Source organism: Malus sylvestris, chromosome 16 (assembly GCF_916048215.2).
Source record: "Malus sylvestris chromosome 16, drMalSylv7.2, whole genome shotgun sequence".
NCBI lineage: Eukaryota > Viridiplantae > Streptophyta > Magnoliopsida > Rosales > Rosaceae > Malus > Malus sylvestris.
Window position 1 is genome coordinate 11,230,747 of NC_062275.1, and position 24,089 is coordinate 11,254,835.

A 24,089-nucleotide genomic window follows, 5' to 3' on the forward strand; every position below is an offset into this window, starting at 1 on the left:
GTTCCCAGCCTCCCAGCTTCCTTCCGTCTGCCTCCTCCTCTTTCTCTCTGCTATTTTTTTATTTTTATTTTTATATTTTGGTTCTTTTTTCGTGATAAAAATGGAGGAAAAGAATTGTGGTGAGTGCTATCGTGCGCCTCTTGATGAAGCCCGGATCCCATTAATTTGGATTTTAGGGTTTTATGTTCTTAATATAAAGAACGAGGAGGCAAATTTGGTGCAGGAATGTTGAGTCGCTTTGCCTTTGAATTCTTACCGGGCTCAGTGAATAACACCCTGCCAAATCCCCTCTTCTTTTTCTTTATTCTTTTTTCTTTTTTCATCCGGTTTTATTTTATTTTTTTGTTTCGTTTTGCATCTGATATTTTATGAAACGGATTTTATTGAAGAATTTTGATATGCGTTTGTGTGGGGGCTCCGATGATGGATTAAATCTTTGAGACCTGATCATCGAATGGATGACAACTATAAGCATGGTTTCTGAGGATCCCTTTTATAATTTTATGCAATTTAATTTAAATAAATTTATAGAATTTATGAGTATAAATGATGAAGTCAGCACTGGGCTCTGAGTACATTTGATGCACAAAAAATGCAGCCTAGAAAGCTATTTCTGATATAATATATATATATATATATAAACACTTTTCTCTTGTTCCAAATCTCTCACTTGTCTTTGTTCTTTTTTATAGGAACCCAAAAAAAAAAAGAAAAGTACGTTGCAGACCTTGGTTATTTACAATGGAAATGGATTGTCTGCCTTTCCCTTTCCATACATTTTTCATGCTCTCCTGTTTTGTACGATTATGGTTAAGTCTTATCAATATTTTATATTAATTTTTTTATAAAATAATAAAATAAAAAGTAAATATTGACGTGACTTAACAGTGACCATACAAAATAAAAAGTTATGAAGAGATAAAAAGGTGACCATACAAAATAAAAAGGTATGAGGAGATAAAAAGGTATGAGGAGGGGAGCCATTTACAACTGCTGGACAAAAGCGAAGATGTAGGGAATATTTAAAGATAATTAAAAATAATCTGAAAAGCGAAACGTTATTTGGATTGAAATGTTTTAGAACGAGAAAAACAGCAGAATGGTTAAAACATAAAACCCAAATGACATGTCTACTGATATGTAACAAAAGTGAGGGGAAACTGAATCAGAGGGTTTACAATTACATGCGACGAATACATCACTACTATGTCGTCTAGTGTAAATAACGAAATAACCTGTGTAAATTTTTGTCGACATTACAATGTACCAAATGTGCACAAGACGCCATTGATAAAAAAAATTACATATTTAATAAGTTATTTTTGGGGCAAAGATAGTTTTCTTAAGAGCAACTCCATCAGGACCAATAGCCTAATGGATCTGCGATTTTTTTTTACCAAATAGTCCCAACTCCTTGCTCCAGCCCCATGATTGGCCTGAGTGAGAGGCCCGACTCAAATCGGTGGTCTGAGAGCCTGAGGCCAAATGATGACGTCAGCCACGTTACAAAAAAAATTTGCATCAGGCGCATGTCGCACACATGTGTTGGGGGCGCATCACTGACAACTTTTCAGTTAGTGGGACAAGCAATGCACACGACTGAAAAGTTACCGTTGGTGGGCCACGTGGCACGTTCTTGCCCGTTGGATTTCAACGGTTACTTTTTCTGAACCGTTGGATTTCCAACGGTAAAAAAAAAATTCAAACCTTTTGCAATATCATCCATTGGATTTGAGATCAACGGTCTACGTTATTCGTCTTTAAATATTTTTTTTTAAATTTCACATTAAAAAATTCAGATATGTTACCGTTATGCCACGTGGCACAATCTAGAGGGTTGGATTTCAATTTTTTTAATCCAACGGCAGAAATTAATTAAGTTGATAAAAAATCCGAATTTTTTTTAAATTAAAAAAAAATTGATTTTACTTTTCTATAAATACCTTCTCGTTATTTTTTACCTTACACCACAATTTCATATTTTCTCAAATACTTTCAACCACATTCCAGTATTTCTCTCAAAGTTTCAATCTAAAGTTTCAATCTAATTGGTTTCCAACAAAATGACTAATGATGCAGGTACGAATTGGTCGCTTATTGAAGATGTTACGTTGTCTTCTATTAGGTTGAAGTTACTCATGATCCGGTTACGAGCAATGAGATGCAGTTGCGAGAAATATGGAGTCTTATTCATACCTTTTTTCTTGAGAAAATTGGTGGAAAAGAATGAAAGAATCGATGTCCAGTCGTTGGAGAATACTTAGCCAATCGTTTAGTCTTTGGAGAGACGCCTTGGCACAAGCTAGTAGTAATCTTCGAAGTGGGAAAAATTTAGTGGATCAAGTAACAATATATTATTTATTTGTTTGTACTATACCCAAATTTACATTAGCTACTTTGATTATAATTATTTCTTCTACCGCATTGTGTAGACACTTCAAGCACAAGCTTGGTATAATGCCAAAACTAAAAATCAAAACAAATCATTTACCCGGTGGGAATGTTGGAATATTGTCAAAGATTGTCCTAAATTCAGAGTTGTGCCTGTTGGTCCAGAAGTTGTCATGAACATCACCCTTCTACACTCTACATCCAATCATGCCTCACATGTTCATAAAACCGACACAGAAGAAGTGCCGGAAACGCCCCCTAAACAAGGGTCGGGGTCGACCCGTTATTCAATTAGGCCTCAAGGTAAGAAGGCTTCAAAGAGAAAAGGGAGTGCTTCCAAGAATGATTATGCAAAGTATATGGAAGAACTTGCTCACCAAGGTGAATTGACTTTGGCGCAGGAAATGGCTAAATTTGAGGTTGATAAGGTTAAAGATAAGGCAAAAGTTGCAGCTGTTGAGAGATTATTTCAAGCTAATGGAAAAGAAAGAGAGATACTTAGGTAAGAAAGGAAGAGCTTAAAGAAGAAAGAAAGGCTCAACAAGATCGTGACATTATGAAGGAGCCTGTTCTAAAGCGATCGTGGTGCGAATGAGGTGTGCAAGAGAAGCGAGATAAAGAGGAGATGATCATAGCACCACAAGAAGAGATGATCCTAGCACCACAAATTGGTTAGGTGATGATTTTCCATCCATGAGGGACTAGGGAATTTGTTTTTAATCGAAGCCCATAAATTTCCAATCACTTTGGATTGTAATTTATTATTTATTGCATAGAGTACTTTATGTTGTTTCCAATTTATTGAATTTAGTACTTTATTTAAACTAAGAGTATATTTATTTAATTTGGTAATTTATTTAAACTAAAAGAATCTTTATTCAAATGACATAAACATACCAAATAAAATTACAAACACACCAAATAAATAAATAAAACTCACTAAATGAACTTAAAAAACACACCAAATAAAACTAAATAAACACACCTTTTGATGCACAAAACCGGAGATCTTGGAACAACGTAAATCCGACCGTGAATTTGCAAGTAATGTAAATAACACAAGATGTATCGTGGTTCACCCCAAAGTTTGGGCTACGTCCACACTAATTATGTATTTCTGAGGGAGAGAGTACCTCTGTAATGTGAGAGGGGATCTGAGAGGATGAGGGAGCCTAAGGCCTAAGAATTGGCCTCTCCTAATTGTGAGGGTGATGAGTCATTTTATAGAATAAGGGCTCTTCGCTTATTACATATTTGCCCCTTCCTTTATCACATAATTACATTTAAGTCCCCCGAGTATTTGTACGAGATCTAAATACGAGGCCCTAAATATTGTATAAACAGTAGTCCCCCAAGTCTTCAGTCAAGAGAGTCTTTTGGCTGGAGACTTGAAATTTAGTCCATGTGTGGGTCGAAGTAACTAGATGTCGTCTAAAACTGATGCTCGACATGAGGTGATGCCTAATCTGAAATGATGCTCAATTAGAAGTAGCACATGTTGCGATGCTGCTCTGTTTGTGGCTTATGTTGCCTTGGTTGTCTCGGCTTATGGCGTTTGAAGGTGAGGGAGTCCTCTTTATAGAATAAGGGCTCACTCCTAAATACATAAATGATGGGCTAGAGTTGATGCTCGCGGCGAGGCGGTTGCTCTGTAGGCGGCGATGCTTTCTAATGAAGGTGAGGGAGTCCCTTTTATAAAATAAGGGCTCGCTCCTCAGTACATGAGTAATGGGTGCTCTCTAATGAAAGTGAGGGAGTCCCCCAAGTCTTCGGTCAATAGAGTCTGTTGGCTGGAGACTTCAAATTGAATCCATGTATGGGCCGAAGTGGCAGTTGTTCAGAGGCGGTATTTGTATACCCTGCACTGAAGCTTTGTAGGTGAAGCTTTGCAAGTGAAGTTTTGAAGCTAGAGCTCTGTAAATGAAACTTTTGAAGCTGGAGCTTTTGTAAATGTAGCTTTTGAAGCTAGAGCTCTGTAAATGAAGCATTTGAAGCTGATTGACATGAGTGATGCTCATGAATGTTTATGTTGATTGACATGAGTGATGCTCATGGATGTTGTCATGAGTGATGCTCATGAATGTTAACATGAGTGATGCTCATGAATGTTGACATGAATGATGGTCATGAATGTTTATGTATGATTGTCATGAGTGATGCTCATGAATGTTTATGTATGAATGACATGAGTAATGCTCATGTATAATTTGGAGTACTAGGCATACTTTTAATCACCTGGTTGGTGGCATGAAGGAGAGTACGGGTTGTACATTTCATCACCTGGTTGGTGGCATGAATGGCTAGTTGCCAAATGATATTTAGAGTACGGGTTGTACATTTCATCACCTGGTTGGTGGCATGAATTGTACATTTCATCACCTGGTTGGTGACATGAATGGCTAGTTGCCAAATGATATTAAAGTACGGGTTGTACATTTCATCACCTGGTTGGTGGTAATAGCGGCAGGTTGCCGAATAATTTTGGAGTACTGGCGTACTTTTGATCAGGTTGCCGAATAATTTTGGAGTACTGGGCGTACTTTTGATCACCTAGTTGGTGCTATTTTGGGCTTATGGGCCTTCGCCCTCTACACAACATTCCAGCCCATTTATTTTGGGCTTTGCCATTTATTTTATTTTATTTTATTACTATTACCCTCTGATGGGGTTTATACAGATGTTTCCGAAAGATAGGAAAAATACATTATAAAAATAAGAAAAGTAAATCATATCATTCTGGTGGGGTGTTTACTCATTGCTTTTGCTTTCCTTTTTTTTTTTTTTTTTGCTTTCTCCTTTTTTTATACTTTGCTTTTGCTTTTGCTTTTGTTTCTGTTTCCCACTGCGTTTCTTTGCTCAAGTAGAAATATCCTCTGGGCCTTCAGAAAGTGATTTCACATGGCTACCACCCTGTAAAGAAGATGCTCCTTGAAGCAGGAAAGCAAGAATGTTGTTCGGATATGGGCACATGCAAGCTTTGCATAGTTGCAGCAGATAATTGCAGTGGAGATAATATATATAACAGGTGAGTGCATGGTTGGAGTTTATGGAGGACCCGTTGGTGGTGCCTGTGCCACTGCTAGTGGATGATTGCTTTTGCCTGTTTTTTTATGATGGTGTCTCTTTCTTTTTGAGTTGGTGATCAACACATTAATTCGTCAGATTAAAAATTCTTATCTTCTTTCATCAGCTTTCTCTGTCCACCACAACATTGAACCTCAGCTCCATGATATAGGTCCGTCTGAAAAGCAACTTGGGATTGATTGTATGATCCGAAAGCTACGTCGTTTAAGTTGTGTGAAGCTTAGCGACGTGAACTGGATCGGAGAATCTGGGAGTTGAGGAGATCTGAGCAAGAGTTTCTGAGGGCGTGTAGATCAGAGATGTGGCGTAGATTCGGTATTTGAGTCGGGTTGACCCGTTGGATGGGTTAGACTTGGACGGAGGGAGAGGGTATATGCTGCACCTGCTTCATATATGCAGATCAGAGACACGAGATCAACTTCTACTTCAGGATCCTCTTCCCCCGACGTTGGAGGAACCTTCAACCTCGAGATCAACGCTACTATTTTCCATTGAGTAAATCAGATTTGAGTGGTTCCTTTGTTGAATTAACTGCTTCAAGTTTACGTGCAATCTGATCAACAGTTTGCTGGTCCTCTGAAGTGGCCTCGCGCCTTGATTGAGCGAAGCAATGACGTCAAGAAGCTCGTCCTTGATAGGCTAAGTGTCTTTGCGTTTGTTCAAAAATGCAGGAAAGAATGAAACTTTGGCTCTCCATTTCTGATAACTTGAACTACAGCTGAAGAGTGTGTGAATGGTGGTGGTGGTGGGTTTCCCAGGCCATAAAGAACATAGGTATCAAGACGCCGCCATCTGGGATTGCGACTACTTTGAAGGAATGTATCAAAATTGCAAATGAGATTGGGTTTCTCAGTGCAGTTATTCACAATCTCCTTCAAGCTCTGTACCATCTTCCGAGATCCCACCAGTATGTCGGAAATCCCAGTATTACCCTTGCCATTGCTGGCCACTCCTCCGCCGCCTTTCCCGCTCATTCTCTATCTCTTTCCCTCACTTTGTGAGAAAACCCTTATTAGATCTGAGACTGCCGATACGGCGTCGTATTGGGTTTATAGTTGTTCGCCTCTCTCTCTGTGGTTCCATCGCTGCTGCCAAACAGAACGAACAAGGAAGAAAAAGAAGATCATACATAAACAGCCACAGCTCACGGGGATGGAAGAAGCATGAGGCTTTTTCTAACTAGCTGCTGCTGTATGGCGCTGACGTTGCTGGTGCGCGGTCGACGAGTTATCGACCGTCTGATTAGGTTGGACCTCCATAGCTCACGATGATCAACCGCCTCCTGATCAACGGTTGCTATTCAATATCTGATTTAACGATTTCTAGTAGCGGTGGTGGCGGTGAGGCTGTCTTTTTGTTTTTTGTTTTTTGAATGGCAGAGGCATAAGAAGATCAGAGAGAGCAGAATGGAGAAAACCACTGCAAGCCTCAGCGTGAGAATTCTTTTTTTGCTAAAAGATTCTCTGAATTTTTGCCACACAGTAGAGAGAGAGAGAAAGCTGAGGAGTGTTTGAGATTTGGATCTTTTCTGTTTCTGGGTTTTTTGTGATTTTGCAAATTCATGATGGGGGTGAAAAAAATGAAAGAGAACCGACACAACTTTTCGTATCGATTCCCACAGACGGCGCCAAATGTTGATGCACAAAACCAGAGGTCTTGGATCAACGTAAATCCGACCGTGAATCTGCAAGTAATGTAAATAACACAAGATGTATCGTGGTTCACCCCAAGGTTTGGGCTACGTCCACACTGATTATGTATTTCTGAGGGAGAGAGAACCTCTGTAATATGAAAGGGGATCTGAGAGGATGAGGGAGCCTAAGGCCTAAGAATTGGCCTCTCCTAATTGTGAGGGTGAGGAGTCCTTTTATAGAGTAATGGCTCATCGCTTATTACATATTTGCCTCTTCCTTTATCACATAATTACATTTAAGTCTCCCGAGTATTTGTACGAGATCTAAATACGAGGCCCTAAATATTGTATAAACAACACCAAATAAAAATAAACACACTAAATGAACTTAAGTTTCTTGAGCTTGTTTCAATTCCTACTGGTGCTCTATCAAGTCAATTTGCCTGGCATTGTGCATATATGGGTCCTGAAGTGAAAAATCTTATTGAATGAGCTTTTCATTATAACGTCAATCTTTTTGTAATGGCTCATGTTGCACGGGTTTTTCGGTGGAATCATGAGCACAATATATTTGTGTTCTAGAATTGTTCATCGTATTTGGCTCATATTCATCAACGGCATCATAATCGTACTCATCTTCCACAATCATGTTGTGAATAATGATGCACGTTATCATGATGGATCAAAGCGACTCTAAATCAAACATTCTGGCAGTACCCTTGACAATCGCCCAACGAGCTTGGAGGATACCAAAACAACACTCCACATTCTTCCTACACCTCTCTTGATAGCTTGCAAAGTGTTTTTTCTTTGCACTTCGTAGACGTGGCACTGTTTTGACAAACAATGACCACCTTGGATAAATGTTGTCTACTAGGTAGTATAGCCCGTAGTACTTATGTCCATTAACCCAATAAGTGACTCTTGGTGCTTTTCCTTGCAGGACATCGTTGAACACTGGGGATTGGGCAAGGATATTGAGGTCATTTTGAGCTCCCGAAACACCAAAAAAAAGCGTGCCAAATCCATGTATCAAATTATGCCACCGCCTCCAAAATGATACTTTTTGCTCATTTTCTATCCCCATAAGCTCATTGCCATGCATTTGGACAGTTTTTCAGTCGATGCTTCCAATCATCCCAGGAAAACCTCGCATCTTGCCCTTCTTCAGAAGCCTTTGTAAGTCCATCTCAGTAGGTCTTCGGAAGTACTCTATGGTGTAAATAGATTCAATTACGGAGCAAAACCTAATCAGGGACTCAAGAATGGTTGATTTCCCCATCCTCACTATCTCATCCACTTGGTTTGCAGATGCTCCATATACAAGCATCCGCAAAGTAGCAGTAATTTTTTGCTCAGGAAGAAGACCCATAACACCAAAAACATAATTCTTTTGCACAAAGTAAGAATCATGGTTGCAAACATCAATCATGATTTTGTTGAACAAATGTCGTGTCTAAAGTACGTATCAGGGAATACACTGTTACGGACAAAATAATCGTCGAAGAGATCCGTAACTCATAGTTGCGGAACGGCTGGGCCTGAAGATCTGAGCCATAACTTCGATAACTTGACAGGAATGTGATGCTCTTTGGCTTTTTACTTCATCATCTTTCCTTCTACGTTCCTCATAGTCTTCCTCTTCCATCTCATTTTCGCCCACCTGAAGATTGAACATTTCTTCCTCTTGCTTAAATAATTATTTCTCTTGCTCATCGATTTCCCACAACATCCTTGAAGAAGACATTGTAAGAAGATAACAGAAATTATGAATAATGATAGAGATTTTGATTTTGGTGTATGATTTCTTAGGATGGATGATGGGTTATAAGGAGGAAAAAGAAAGGATTAGGTTGTAGATGATGCCCGTGGCATGCCATCATTCATTAAAAATCTAATCGAAATCTATCCTCAAAGATTGTAACAGATTGTGACACATGGTGCGACTTGATTGGTTAAAAATCTTATCAGAAATCTATCCTTAACGATTCTGAAAAGATAACGACACGTGACACGACAACATTGGATAAAAATCTTATCGAAATCTATCACCAAAAATTATCTTTTTGGATAATGACATGTGGCGCAACGAAAACGATTAAAAATCTTATCCGAAATTAGAAATAAAATTATTTTGTATTATTTTATAAAATAAAAAATACTAATATTTTATTGCATATTACCATGACTATTGAATTAGAGATGAAGATGCAAAAGACAATTACTGTTCATTAAAGGCAGTTACTGTTAACTAGAGGGGATTGAATAGGAAGTTGCCCTATGAGGCTTTTGTCACGCTAGAGTTGCTCTAATATAAAATTTGGAATTTAAGTACAAAAATTGAAGAGTTTCAAATAACTTATGAACTACGTGTATTGTTTGACTGAAAATCAATATGGTGTGCAGTATAAAGAGCACAAGTAAAAATTGAGAGAGAAATTGTGAAAACTTACCAAATACTTTTGACACTATTTTTATGCTAAAAGCGCATTTACGAATACATTTTACAGAGCACCTAATTGTTTCATAAAAAAGCTGATCCCTCTCATAACACAGCATAAACAATTTTTTTTAAAAGCACAGAAAAATACCAAACTTGCCCTAACTTAGTCCAGATGAAGTGGTGCAAAAATTTCAAGGTATCATTCTCCGCCTTGTGTTCCTTCTCCATTTTCCTGTTCTCGTGTGTCCGAGACATCTGTGCCTCAGGATTTGATTTGTAACCACTTTAGCATAAGGATTTGAACTAAACTCAGCGTACAGGATTTGAAAAGAAAATGACCACGAAATATACAACGAATCCGGCAATGAGAATCCCCCCGTAGATATAGGTTTGAGATGACTGCACAGGATACTTGTACTCAATATCGCAGCATTTCATCTTTTCCCTCTCAGTCGCCAGAACATGGTCTACATACCTGCACCACGCAAATGATTAAAATTTTGAGAAACCTGCTCCACAGATATACAGTTCAACAACCAGCTGATGATCTTTTCCTGCGCGGTAAACTTATAGTAAAATACCGAACTAAACTTTTGCAAATATGGAAACTTACTGCTGAGTAAATATGGAACTCTGGAGAATCTCTGAACTGTTTAGATGTGCTTCTTGTAAGCGATGACCATACAGTGATGAAGACAAGTCTACAAGCTGTTCCTCAAGGTTCTGTTGTTTAGATGTCTTAGACGTGTTAATTAGCTTCAAGATGTTTGCCAAACACATGAATTCTACAAGTAGGAGTGACTTACATCCAAGTAGTTCTCTAATCTCTCCACTAATACATGCGGGAAGGGTTCGGGCAAGTTTGTTGTTTTTTTGTAAAACTTCTCCACCCACAGTTCAGTGGTTGATTTGTTCTTCTTGCCCTTCACTGGTTCACCAAGGGGAGTTTTCAGATACTCTGCGGCAAAAGTTTGTACAGTCTGCAGAGGATGATCGAAACCATATAAGCACAAAATCATGCGACAAATAAACGGCCAAAAAAGACCAGAATTACCTCTGATGTTTCGCGAATTTTGCGGAGTGCAGAATCTACACGTGCATATATTGTGTTCCTCTGCCAAAAAGATAAACAAATACTTTAGATATCACAATGCTAAAAAATATGTGCGTACATTTATATCTGTTTGCGTGTGCCACCTAGTAAAGAATATGTGCATACATTTATATCTGAAGTATTATATATGATAGTGCACAATTTGGCATCATAAAACTAGCCTTACCAACGCAACATCCTGAAGAATTTGACTGACTTGAGAAGTATTAGAGAATGGTCCAAATGGATGACAACCAGCTGCCCAAAGCCAATTTACAACTGGCCTTTCATGTATATGAGAAGCCTTCTCATATGGTGCACTCAACCCACCAACAGCGGAGGCAAGCCCTGCCAATATATGGCGTTGTGCCTGAGAAGGAAAGTTGTGTCTTCTCTGTGTTTCTGAAACATAACTGCCCGCCAAGACATTTCAGCAACACAGTAAAAATGTGACTTCTTAAGGAACATAGGGAGGTGAAAGGAGAATGCCATCAAAATCAATTCCAAAAGAAAGTCATAAAAATATGAGAGGCATACTCTTTTATTTTTACCCATACACATGATACATGATGTACCAAAAACATGTACTGTTTTATATCTTTTTCCATAGTTTTGACCAACCAGTACACTGTAAAGAATGAACAGAAACAGTACATGTTCAGTGATGCTACGATGATGAAAGCCCAGGAATATTATATTGTTTCCTTACCTAAGAGGTATCTTCTCATTTTGGTGCTCAAGTACAATCACGACATCTTTGCTTGTCCATACAAGACTTTCGTCTTCCATCATAAGTTGTGGATCCACATCAGCCAATGATAGCACAAAGCTGTGGAAAAAGATATAAAACAAAAATTTACAGCAAACAATACATAATGATTTTATGAGTGATGCAGTAAAAAAAACGGGTCATGACACGAAGCATTACTTACAAACTTCTAGCTACTGCAGCTAGGTGACCATATATGTCATAAAAAAACCGAAAGCAAGCCCTAGAAGTTATATGCAACGGCTATCTGATGTAAATATTCTTAACTACAAGTTTCAATGATCATATTTTTATGCTAAAATTCTGGGTAGCACACTATATACTTAAGAAGGCAGATGTAGTTAAGCAAGACGAACTCAAGAAAAGTATCTTAGATGTAAATGTATGAAATAAGAATGAAGATGCACTATTATGAGAATAATACTAAAATTAAATACTGCAGGCAACTCAAGATGGCATGCTCACACAGGAATCACTCTTGTTCCATAAGTCCGGTAGATATCTCCTTGTTTCCTTTCTACTTTCTTCTTTTTCTTGCCACGTTTTGAGTCATAAGTAGTCCAAAGAGGTTTATGCTTTAGTATAGAATCACTTGAATTTTCAGTTCGATCTGCCCAATGCTGGCGGACGAAAAGTACAGATTAGGACATTGAAGACAAGAAGGAAAGAGAACTCAAATATACTTTAGAGCTTCCATAACAGAAGAAAAATGTCTCAGAAAACAAAAAAGAGACACTAAACATGTACAACTGTAGAAGATTTAGACAAACCTGGCGGATGAAAAATTTACTTGAAAGAGATGGGTCAGCCACTTCAAGTAAACCAGCAGCAAGCACATCGGCAGAACGTTCCATCTCCTGGAATGAGTATTTCCAAGTGGAAAAAAAAAATTAGAACGTAGATATAGCTTCACTTAAGTTCCATCTGATGTTAAGATGAGGAAAGAAGCATGACTTTTTAACTTTTTGACTAAAAAATGATGACATCTATTATGTATGGCCCTAAAGAAAAAGAACTGGGTAAAGAAACACATCCGTGAATATTTAGACAGAGAGTCTTTCACCAAAAATCTGGGAAAAGGTATAGAAAACAGAAACCCATCATTTGACACTAAAAATACCAGGACGAACAGTAGATAAATGAAGAAGTACCCACTTCTTTAAGAATAGCACCATCCAGATAAGTCTTGGTATGAACATGGAAGCGTCCATCATTCTTAGTTTCTTGCAGCGAATGGCTTCGCATAGCTTTTGAAACAGCAATAGACAACTTCTCATGGCGATGCAATGAATGTGAACCCCCAATGATCACAACTTCTTGGCCAACATGAACCATTTTCTTCACCTGAAGAGGGACAGATTAAACGATCAAACAAACATGGAAGTGATTTTGGGTTTATGTATCTCAAAGCACAACAATGCAATTACTATAGGAGGAGAGGGTTGCTGTAACGGAACAATCCTAAAAGTGCCTCATTCTTTCTTCACATAGTCATCATAGGCAATCTAAAGGTGTTTGAGTTATTCCAGAAAAAAAAAAGAAAAAAAAAAAAAAACTTACCTCTGCCTCAATTGCTTCAATATTTATGCTGTAGTTGTGGCCTTTGTCTATTATATTGTACCGATTGTGATTTTGCAGGACAATTATTGGTAAAAGCAGCCTTGTTGTCAAGTCAACAGTTTCAAATCTGAGTTAAGAGCATAAATAATAGTTAAAGACCACTAATAAAAAATGTATAAAAAAGGTCGTACCCAGTGCACAAGGCTCCCGCTTTACACAGGGTCTGGGAGAGGTGAATGTCGGCTAGCCTTACCCCCATTTATGGAGAGGCTGCTCCCAAGTCTCGAACCCGAGACCTACCGCTCATGGGCGAAGGCACTTGCCATCGCACCAAGTGCGACCTCTATAATAAAAAATGTATGAAGTATTAAAAAAAAAAAATAGCAAGCTTGTTGTCAAAGAAAAACCATAGTCCTGATTTAGTACGTTCTACTTTGTGACGTACAAAAAGACCAAAAAAATCAAGGAAAGAGTAAAATAGTCCCAGTTTCAAATCAACATGTCAAAAAAATACACTTATTACCTAACATCTGGAGCTATAACATGCTCAACTGTGGTGGACACTAAAGACGCAAGTTGTCCAACAAATACATCATGTGTAGGATGATCACTAGCTGCACCCAAACCTCTTGGAACCATCACATTGCGAAGTCGTGGCAGTGACCTAGAACTGACGGTTCCCTCTTCAGTTTCAATCTTTCCATATGTGCATGGGCCTGCTGAGAGATCGATCACAACAAATCTGACAGCATATGCAGGAAATTAGTCCCTTTTTTTTTCTCAATGGAAAAAAAAATACCATAGTCAGATATAGAGAGCATAAATTGGTAACAATACATAGTCCCAAAAAAGCACAAAATTGATCATTCAATTTGATACCGTCAAAAGCTAGAGTACCTAGCAAAAACGTGGATTAAAGGAACGTTTCTAACCACCATTAAACTGCAAAGCATAATGCCATTTTTATTCATATTCTATAACACCAAATAACAACTTTCCTACATATAAACTACTACCTCCTACAAATAACTCCGCAACAGAAACAGATAACAGACGACAAGGTAACACACTAACCATAACTCAAAACAAGCCTAAAGACTTCGAGATAACCTTTGTAACATACTAACCATAACCTCACACGTTCAAGTACACCAGTCCATGTATTTGAAGTATACTTGCTACATGTTCACACGTTCACTAATCCACGTTACTCCATGTACTTTCAGGCTAGGCTTCCCCCTCCTTGTGGTCTAACACAGAGCACACTGGATATGTTCGTAATAACTACATGGATATCTTACACCCCTAAAGTAGTGTGTAACTTATTCTAGCATTTGCTCTTGGAAAACTAAAAGGAGGTTTAATCTACAAATAATACTATGTTAACTGTACCTGCCAGAGCCAAGCCAAACTTGAGAGGCACCTCCTCCATTGTATCGATAGCGATAAATGTAGTCTCCCTCTTGGTTTTTCATATCTTCCTCAGTTAGCTGGCTAAGTTTTCCATACATTAAGCTGTCAAGATCAATGTCCTTATTCCTAGGATCCATCCTTACCTGTAAAACAAATATAAACACCCAAATATAACAAGTACAGTTGAGAGAGACAATTAACGACTGGTTTGAGAAATATTAGCAAGCACATTCCCTTCATGTATGCAAAATCATATGGTAAAGGTAAAGTACCATGCAATTAAATGACTAATGTTGAATACAAACAGAGACTAAGAACTGTGATGATTTCAGACCATACCTTATCGAAATTGACGATAAATATTGCACTCGGAATTTGCCGATCCATATTCGCAGCAGAATTAGCAGAATTCTCTATGTCAAATATGTAGGAATATAACTTCTCAAACATCGGCTCCACTACAGTTGCGTCCACTTCATACAGAGGTACTTGCCTTCCAAAATCAGTCTAAAATATTGAAGAACGATTTAAACCTTAATTCAATGACAAAATGATACTTGCAACTTTCTCAAAAGACAATGTACAGCATACAAACAATGGGAGTCACCTCTCTTGCATTTCCTGCAGCAACCATAGCTTCTTTCAGTGCCTTCTCAAGAGCTATTAGTTCTGGCTGCCCAGCCTGTAATTAGAACAAACACAAAACCCAATCACCGGACAAAAATGTAGCCATACATAATCAATTCAAACATCATCGAACACACACATGTACATATTATGTATATTGAATGCACACAATTCAAACAATGTAAGAATATAAAAAAGATAATGCTACGGTTGGATATGAAGCATACCGGAAAGGCATTATAAACAATTTGATGCTCGATATCGAGAGGCTCTCCTGTCTCAAGGCAGGAAGGCCTGTGCGATGGGAAGCTGATTTTTAGAAAATCTTCCAATTTGTGCGAATCGACGGAGTACCTATAGCCTCCATCGCCATTGAAGCCAATAAGAACCACATTCACTTCGAGAGGAACCTGAAACGGCACCTACACGCACACACACACACAATCACTCCCAGTCACGATCACACTAAAGTTTAAACCACATGTAAAAGAACAATTTCTCAAAAATTAAAACCTAATTTCGGAATTTTGTGATTTATTTTCGTTTTTCTCGGCAACCAAACGGAATTTCAATTACTTTTAACGAAGAAATAGACAAGGAGGAAAGTGAAATTACCTCGGCGCGAGAGTGGAGCATGCGGCGGACATCGGATCGAACGCTATCTCGAACGTCGTGGAAGGCGCCGTGGTGCCACTGGGGGTGACCGGGATCTCGCCGGAAAGCCTGAGGCGCGGACTCGGATTGAAATACGAGCAGGCTCAGTGCAAAAACAAAGGCATGTAATATTGGTGTTCGATTTGATTTGGCAGCCATGGCTGCAGCTCGGTTCGGAGAATCAGGTAAACAAGAAGGAAATGAGAATTGGGGGCGAAGAGTGTGAGAATTACTACTGGTTGAACTTGGACTTGGGCATGGCCGGGTCAGCTCGCTGAGACTCGGAGAGAGACTCTCACACTGAGAGAAGCAAAGAGAAGAAAATGCTGAATTACGTTAATTTTTCAAAACTGTCACTGTATTTGAGCGTAATTGCGGTAGCGGACCCTCGAACCGTGATTGGGTCAGAGGAGCTAACACAAGTTCAGTTCATGCTACCGCCAATCCCTCGACACATGTCAAGCCCACCAAATTATAACTTATTCCAATTCTTCCAAGCCCATTGATAGCAGGAGGACTTACACGCCACCGTTATATACGTTACGTTCTAATAATACAACGACATATTATATATGTAAGTTCTTTTCTCACCTAACATTGTATTTTTGGCAAGATATGCCGTCTGCATTATGTAAATTGTTCTCGTTAGTAAAAACGTTGTTATCTCTTTTCTTATAGAGTGCTAGTTTGTTCACCCATCCTTTCTATTTTTTGAATAGATACGATATTAAATACATTACTCTTTTTATAACGAGTCATTCATCCTAAACTGTAAATATGAATGATCCTACGGTGCAACACGTTGTATATTTCCCTCTCTCCCTCATAGGTAACTAGGTCATTAGATAGAAAAAGAAGAATATACCATCGTATACACCAGATTTTGCCCTAAACCAGGGAACGAAGAAGCTGGTGAATTTTATTTTTTGGGGTAAAGAAACAGAGAATACAACCAAAAACTAACTCGCAACATCAGAGGAAACAAAGCGAGTTTGAAAGACTCCAGCAGTATCATCCATGAGCGATGATCCAATCCAAACAAGACGCTGATATCCATATTAAAACTCCAGTTTACCAAATAATCTGCCACACAGTTCTTCTCTCTAGTGAAATTTGTGGAGTAAATGAAATCGTAGGTTATGAAAGTGGTTTTGTTTACAAGCAGTCATGCTGTCACCAGAATTCCCTGGGAAGCTAATTCGATAAATAAACCCAGGGGGGGTGCAGCTGTAGTTGGGAGTTTTGAAGAAAAAATATATATAAATAAACATGGCAGCTCTCGCATTCTGTATCTGGGACTGGGAGGCAACAAATTACAACGTGCTTTTAAATATGACATAACGGAGAATTACACGACTCCGTAAATACAGTAATCTCTTCTAACATTAAAATTCTCAAAGCCTCTTCAAAATCAAGCATTATCTCCGGATCCGGTGGTTTGTTATCGCCTAGTATGATCGTTCACGCGTGTATCAAAATCAGGGGCAGGCAACCGAGACATGTTTGATGTCGTAAACTTATCCTTGGTCACGGGCACTTTTTATTGAGACTGGGGGCTCTTCCACTCTCCCTCTGGATATTAGGTCATGGTTTAAGAATAAAACAATGACAGTTATATCATCGTGAAAATGGCGTCGGACCTTCTTGTCAATTTTCCGAAGATCTGAATATCGCATCTCTCTTTTTCTTGCAGCTTCTTGGAGAGCCGTCTTAACAAGCCGCTTGGCGCTTCCCTGCAACACGGGTACTAATCAGCACCAGAGATCAAGAATAGAATCTCACTAAAAAGAGACAAAATAAGCATCAGATACCAGAACATGTTTAAACCATTGGCTCTAAGCCAATGCTTCATTTTTCTTCCCTAAGTTGCAAATTAAAAGGCCGAGTATTTATCCTTAGATCTATATTTCCCTTGATGGGCAATGCTAGGGAGACCAACTCAGAGCAAATTTTGTACACCATATGACATGGTTGTTGATGATTAGATTATTACTTAAGTGTTGATTAATGTGCTTTTATCCGATTGGCATCACATGGTTTGTAAATTCGGTCTAAAATGTTGGCCTACCTAGCATTACTCTTCCCTCAATAGGTATTCAAAACTCAAGTCAGCACAATCACCAAAAATCTCTTGTTATCAGACAAAAATGTGGCAGTGATGAATAAAGATAAATATTATCAAGAATACTGAAACCTAAATGTTTCGTCCGGATATCCAGTCAAATATATTTCTTCATTTGCGATCGTTCTTTAAGGTCATTTGATCTACACCAAGGCAGTTAAGTAATTATGGCACGAATGTGAATGCAAATAAGAGTTGCTAAACATGAATAAAAACTGAAAAGATCAGAATCTTACCGCATGTGGATGATTGTGGACAATTTCAACAGCTTGTTCATTACTCAAGTGTTCCCATAGACCATCAGAAGCAAATATAAGAAAAGAATCATTTGGATGGAGAGGATGAGAAAGAATGGTTGGTTCGGCAGACAAGATAGGCATGGTCATTGGTTCGGGAAGTCTGAATTTTGCACTAATCGGCTCCCTGTTAAACCTTGCATGTTTCATATATGCGTCACCTATAGATTTAGATACCTACATCAAATAAATTCAAGGTGTTATCGCAAGACATCAACTATTTAAGAATGAAAAAAGTATGAAAATTTATAAGGAAACATTTCATATTATATCCCAAAAATCTCATTCAAGAAAATTTCTAGCAAAAGATAAAAGGCTTATGCAGACCTAAGAAAATGTGAAGTATTTATACATTTAACTTCCTTTATAAGCATCTAAAAAAAAACTTGGTACCATGGAAAATTTTAACTTGAGTCTTCTTTAAACAAATTAACAGCGTTTAAGTTCATCATCTCTATCAGACAAACAACCAAATAATACATGCAAGTCAGGGAAAAAGTTAACACTTCAAAAATAACCACAGCAACCATGATTTCAATTAGACCTTGCAAAACAGTCCATTTTCCTCACAACTTGGTTTAATCAGGTAAAACCATAAAATCAAACTATTGAAGCTATTCCGAATCAGCAAGGGTATCTCAAGTTAACCCTTGTAAACAGAGCTAGAAGCTAGTGGATATATTAGACTTCTATCTTGGTTCAAAACGCTTATCAAAGGGCTTTCTAAACCTTCACAATTATAAGTTTTCAGTAATTCTTATAGCTGGACCCTAAACGGTACGAGCATAAGATGCAATACAGCACTGCATATGCATGACAGACATAGGATAGAAATGCTCAGACTTTACACTACATGCACAATACCGATAGGCTAGGACTGGGGTTCTAGCACCCTTTCAACAAATATTGGCTTCATAAGTAACAGGTAGGAGAACAGAAACACCAATGACATAACTGTAGGTAGTTACAGATTAATGCACACCTTAATTAATGGGCTTTTAGATGATGTAATTAAAAAATACCTGGATAATGCCTTTTACTCTCCAAACTCCATGCTTTAAAACGACAATTTGAGGATCATGTGGGTGCAAATCTTTCAGCTCATGCCTAACCTCCTCGAGATTTGCATTGTGTTCAGTGGATAACTGGATCGCAGCAACTTCCCCAGTGTTGCCCACTTTCTTTCCCAACACACAACGGGAATCTCCCAGGTTTGCCACAAATAGGGTCCCCTGACATATAACTCCAACCAGACAGCACGACCCAACAGTTGCTACTTGGGGTCTAGTACCCCACAGCTCCGAAACAAGGGCGATAAACCCTTCCTCTGTTCGGAGAAAAGCATTTTGAATGGTCTCCGCTGTCACAACACCTTTGGACTCCGCTGATATTGCTGCATAAACACAATGCCTAAGATAGCCAACATAAGAGCTGCTCATTCTTCAATAGTTAAACAGAAAACCGACCCCAAAAACACCCAACTATAGTAAAATAAAAACGATAGGAAACGAAAATTGTGCATTACAACGAAGAACCCGGCCAGTGCCCCACTATTTTTAACTCGAAGCACGATTAGCAAATTATATGCACAGGGATATATTCAATTTTCTGAGGCATTGTATGCAGAGATAATCCATGATCCAAACTCAAAGACCAATTAAAATCACAACTTTAACAAAAAGCTCACAGCTTTAACAAACATCACGACTAACAATTCCAATCCACATATTAACAATCACACATTCTACACCGAAACGTGGCGAATTCGAAACCACGCCATCCAAATCCAAAAAGCATATATATATTTTAAGAGGGTTGGGGATCACGAACCTTGGAAATGTTTGAATAAATTGTCGCAAACGTATCGAGCGGTCTCCGGGCCGCCGTGTCCGTCGTATACGCCGACGAAGGTCCCAAAGGGTCCAGACTCGATCTGGCTCTGATCCTCGAGCACCTGATTGGCCTGGACCACCGCCATAGAGAAATCGCCCCACGCGTACTTTCCAAAATCTCGGAACCAAAGCAAGTTATCTTTGCCATCTCGCCCTCCTCCGCCGCCTCCGTTATTCGCAGCGCCGACGATTCCAACAGAGCTGAGTCCCTCACCGTCGCCGCGCCCAAATGGCCTCCAGCAAAGAGAGAGCAGATTCATCAATGCCTGAAGCATCCCACATCTCTCAAAAACCCTAACCCCAAAACCCAAAGACCCTTAAGGACTCCGAATTTGGGGGAAGAGGCTGGGAGAAGAAGCCTAGGATTTAATGGAAATTGGGAGGGGAAGGTATGGGGGAAGAAGATGCGCAGGATTAGGGGTGGGGCGTAGGTTACGAGGGGAGGCGTAGGATAGAGAGAAGTAATGGGAGGGGGTTGTGTTCGGTGGTAGAGGAACAGGGAAAGACTCGTCCTCGGCTGTCTTGTGGGCAGAAGATGGTGTGGGGAAGCATTTTGTTGGGTGTCACCCCTTAATGTCCTTTTCTTTCTTTTCTTTCACTATTTTTTAAAGTAATGTTACATTGGTTTTTCCACTAAGAAATTAGGTAAATGTTTGTAAATGTTTCTTTTTTAAAGAAATTAGGTAAATGTTTGTAAATGTTTCCACTAAGATGTAAACGTCATAAGTCATTGACGGAGCTACAAAGGTGGCATTGAGTGCCCATTATAATAAGTGCAATAACAATTAATATTTTGTAAGTGATCTTTAGAGCATTTTCAAATGAAATGCTAAAAAGTTTATATTAGTAATTATAGTTAAAAAAATATATATTACTAGTGTTTTCCAATCAAATGACAATTCCTATGTGGCATGACATGGAATGGCAGCTGGGGAAATTGTTGTCAAATTTTATAGCAGTTTCAAATCTATTTTTAGTAATTAATAAATGTTTTTCATAATTCTATTCTTATCTTTTGTTTTAAGGATACTAATTACAACTATAAAAAGTAAATCATGTAATAGATAATAATTTAAATTTGACATCTCAGTTGTAGAACAAAATTTAATAAAAGATCAATGTGCTACATAAGCCTTCAAATTTAAATTTTATGTTTAAAATTTGACATCTCATTTGGAGATATTCTTAGCATTGTTTGGTCACCCTATGCCACTCCAAGCTTATTTAATCTCAATAGTTCTTAGCACAACAACTCCTTACTCTTATCTCTTCTTCTCGAACTTGAATTAAATCTCAATTAAACACAATACTTGAGCTAAATTTTATGATTTATCTTAGTGTGAACTTAGTCTCCTTTTGAACCTTGTAAGAACTAAGAAAGAACGTACAACATGCTACATTTTTATTTAAGGGGTATTTTAAAATAACTCTCCATCTTTGACAAATGATTTCCTGTGTTCTTCTTTGTTGTCTAAACTCTTAGTTTCTCTACATTTGTCTTTTGGTGTAATATGACGTTTCTAAAATATAAGAACACATTAGTAACAATACAAATGAAAGTGTAATCAATTTTTAGGAACTTATATTATGACCCATTATTACAAAATTCTGATTCTGCCACTATATTGACTTAAAAAAAGAAAAAAAAAAGAAAAGAGATATGCATATCTTTTATCTGTAAAACTTTTGATCTCACATTTAGTCATTCATTCATTCATTTGAGACATGTTATACAAAGGTAAAGTACAATTACGCATGTGATACTACTCAAACTATTAGAAGCACAAAATTTCATAAAGTTCCAATTCAAATGGTTCTAAATATCGTTGAAATGGTGTCATGCTTGCATACTGACATTATTTTTGCCTAAAAATTATAAAATGAGTAATTCTACTATTTGAGTTACAAGCTCTTACAAAATACGTTCTAGTCATTTACGTTTGGTTTAATTTTCACATATTGGGCAACTTTATATTTGTTGCTTTCTTTTTGAACAAAAGTATTTTGTTCCTTTACACTTATTTTTTGTCCTCTCCTCTAAACGTTTGAGAATGTGGATTATTTCTAAGAGGCAAAAGTGTGTATTTTTCTTTGGAAGAGTATGTACCTATGCGATTTATGTACAACTTAAGTTCAATTTGTCTTTTCCCACAATGTATAGCCCAACCATAATGATATTCACACATTACTGATAACATATTAAGATCGAACATTTGATCTATAATCAGGCTAGTCCTATGTAAAAAAAAACGAAGAAATATCACTACACTAACAACTTGGGAGCTTGTCTTACACATTTTGCAAGTGGAAGAGTGTTTCCTATAGGAATGTTCATCAATTGCCTTCGCTTTCTGTCTAACTGTGGCTGAATATGAGGAGACATGATAACCAATTGTAAACTCCACCATGCATAATACTCCAAAACCATCGTGCTATGTTAATCCAAATTTCTCAACATTGCATGTTGCAACAAAACACCGCATAGCGATGCGAAAACTGGGTCCGATTCGATAACGGTTAGGGTAGCAAAGTGTCAATCAAAAACAAAATCTACATGGCTGATATGGTTCGAGGTGTCATACGGAATTCGTTGTGGCCGGACATATGTCTTTCGAGTGGCTCGGTATGTTTGTTGCTGGTCTGGTCTGTGGTAACCATGGGAGCCCCTACCTTCTAGCATGCATGTTAAGATATTACCAAATAATGAGACATTAGCTAGCCCCGCTTTCAACACTTGCAGAAGATTGTGTACCTGTAATTAATGTAATCGTGTTGACCTAAAAAATTATAGGAACTTGTGTGACACGCAACCGAGTAACTATTGAGCTAATTACATCATTCTTGTAAATGTGGGTGTGCCAACTCGCGACCGAGCTCGTTCGGATGAGTAGAATAGATATGGTGGGGGTGTCGAATACGCTGTTGACTTCTACACTTGAGCGACTACGATAGAGGAAAAAAACACGTCTCGGCCTTGGGTTCTAGAACCTGAAGAAAATGTTGCTTAATTCATTGTGAAGTTTAGGATCTTGTGCACCTGATTCGGTTGCTTCGACTATATTCGTGAGAATATAGGTGCGTCTAATTGGTTTTAGGCTATAGTGGGAAAGGTACTCAAAGGAGATGAGTGTCTTTATGATAAATGTGGTTCGATTGTTTGAATGTTGAACTATGAAGTGCATATTAAAGTAACCGATCATAGAACACTTAATGAAGTGCCCTCTTTAGGCAAAAGAATTAAGAACTCTTCGTTGGCCGAGACTTGAATAAATAACCAATTGACCAGGAACAATGTTGTTTACTTGATTTTCTCATAGGCGTGAGAAGGTTTTTCCGTAGAACGAAAATTTTTGCGTAGAGCATTTTGAGTTGTTTGCTAAGTTGAACAGGCCTTTCGTGTTGAAAAACCTCTTCTATTTATAGGAGTGGGACTCGTGATAAACAGATCTGCCAAGATAGAGTTCTGATATGACTGACCTAGATATTCCCTCATTATCCCTTCATTAGCGGAAACCCAATCTCTTTATACACTTGATTCGTCCTCATTTGATCAAGCATGAATTCTGATTCGTAGAATAATTCGCATCTCATCAAAACTCATCATGATCATTGACAATTCTAACTCACCTAAGACTCGAGTGAGCCACGCTTGAGCTTGATCCTTTCACAATCCTACTGCTATAGGGACTTGATCGGATTAGTGCTTTTTAGGAGGATGAAAAAAGCCCACTGGCCTGCGAATTATGGCTTTCCAACTTGGGTTACTCATCCTCAGCCCAAACCTTTATTTTAGACCCAAACAAATTGACTAACCAATTGACCCAGTTATTTGTCACATCTTTTAATAACCTGTTATTGCACATCAAGCATCTAGGCCGAAGCTTGCGTTGGTCTATGATCCTGCAATGAAAAAGGGAATTTTAACGAAAAGCACCCGGTACTATTCATTTTAACGAAAAATCATATTTTTACACTAAAAAGTCAATCCTGATACTATTCATTTTACCCTTTATTTTGTCTTTATCATTAAAACTCAAAGTTTTCAAGCCCTTTTAATTAGTTTTCCTAATGAAAAATCATACAAGGCAAGAATGTTGATAAAGAAATCATAT

The 24,089-nt window shown here is 38.2% G+C and overlaps 2 protein-coding genes and 2 non-coding genes across 4 annotated transcripts; 2 read left to right on the forward strand and 2 right to left on the reverse strand.

Moving 5' to 3' along the window:
• Positions 1-416: 416 nt before the first annotated feature.
• LOC126609454 (small nucleolar RNA R66) lies at positions 417-488 on the forward strand. The gene has a single exon (XR_007618168.1). It is a non-coding gene; the product is annotated as a small nucleolar RNA R66 (small nucleolar RNA).
• Positions 489-542: 54 nt separating this feature from the next.
• LOC126609476 (small nucleolar RNA snoR118) lies at positions 543-620 on the forward strand. Its single transcript, XR_007618190.1, has one exon. It is a non-coding gene; the product is annotated as a small nucleolar RNA snoR118 (small nucleolar RNA).
• Positions 621-9,547: 8,927 nt separating this feature from the next.
• LOC126606734 (uncharacterized) lies at positions 9,548-16,003 on the reverse strand. The gene is made up of 16 exons (XM_050274122.1): positions 15,629-16,003; positions 15,241-15,435; positions 14,994-15,068; positions 14,726-14,893; positions 14,366-14,529; positions 13,497-13,715; positions 12,974-13,100; positions 12,569-12,757; positions 12,184-12,270; positions 11,879-12,033; positions 11,354-11,473; positions 10,832-11,057; positions 10,606-10,665; positions 10,358-10,531; positions 10,165-10,274; positions 9,548-10,026 (listed from the first exon to the last, which is right to left on the reverse strand). Exons 1-16 carry the CDS (start codon positions 15,824-15,826, stop codon positions 9,861-9,863), a joined length of 2,433 nt encoding a protein of 810 aa, XP_050130079.1. The 5' UTR covers positions 15,827-16,003; the 3' UTR covers positions 9,548-9,860.
• Positions 16,004-16,907: 904 nt separating this feature from the next.
• On the reverse strand, positions 16,908-20,546 carry LOC126606735 (probable protein phosphatase 2C 42). The gene is made up of 4 exons (XM_050274123.1): positions 19,916-20,546; positions 19,108-19,478; positions 18,026-18,262; positions 16,908-17,400 (listed from the first exon to the last, which is right to left on the reverse strand). The coding sequence occupies exons 1-4, from the start codon at positions 20,250-20,252 to the stop codon at positions 17,185-17,187; spliced, it is 1,161 nt and encodes a 386-aa protein (XP_050130080.1). The 5' UTR covers positions 20,253-20,546; the 3' UTR covers positions 16,908-17,184.
• Positions 20,547-24,089: the final 3,543 nt, after the last annotated feature.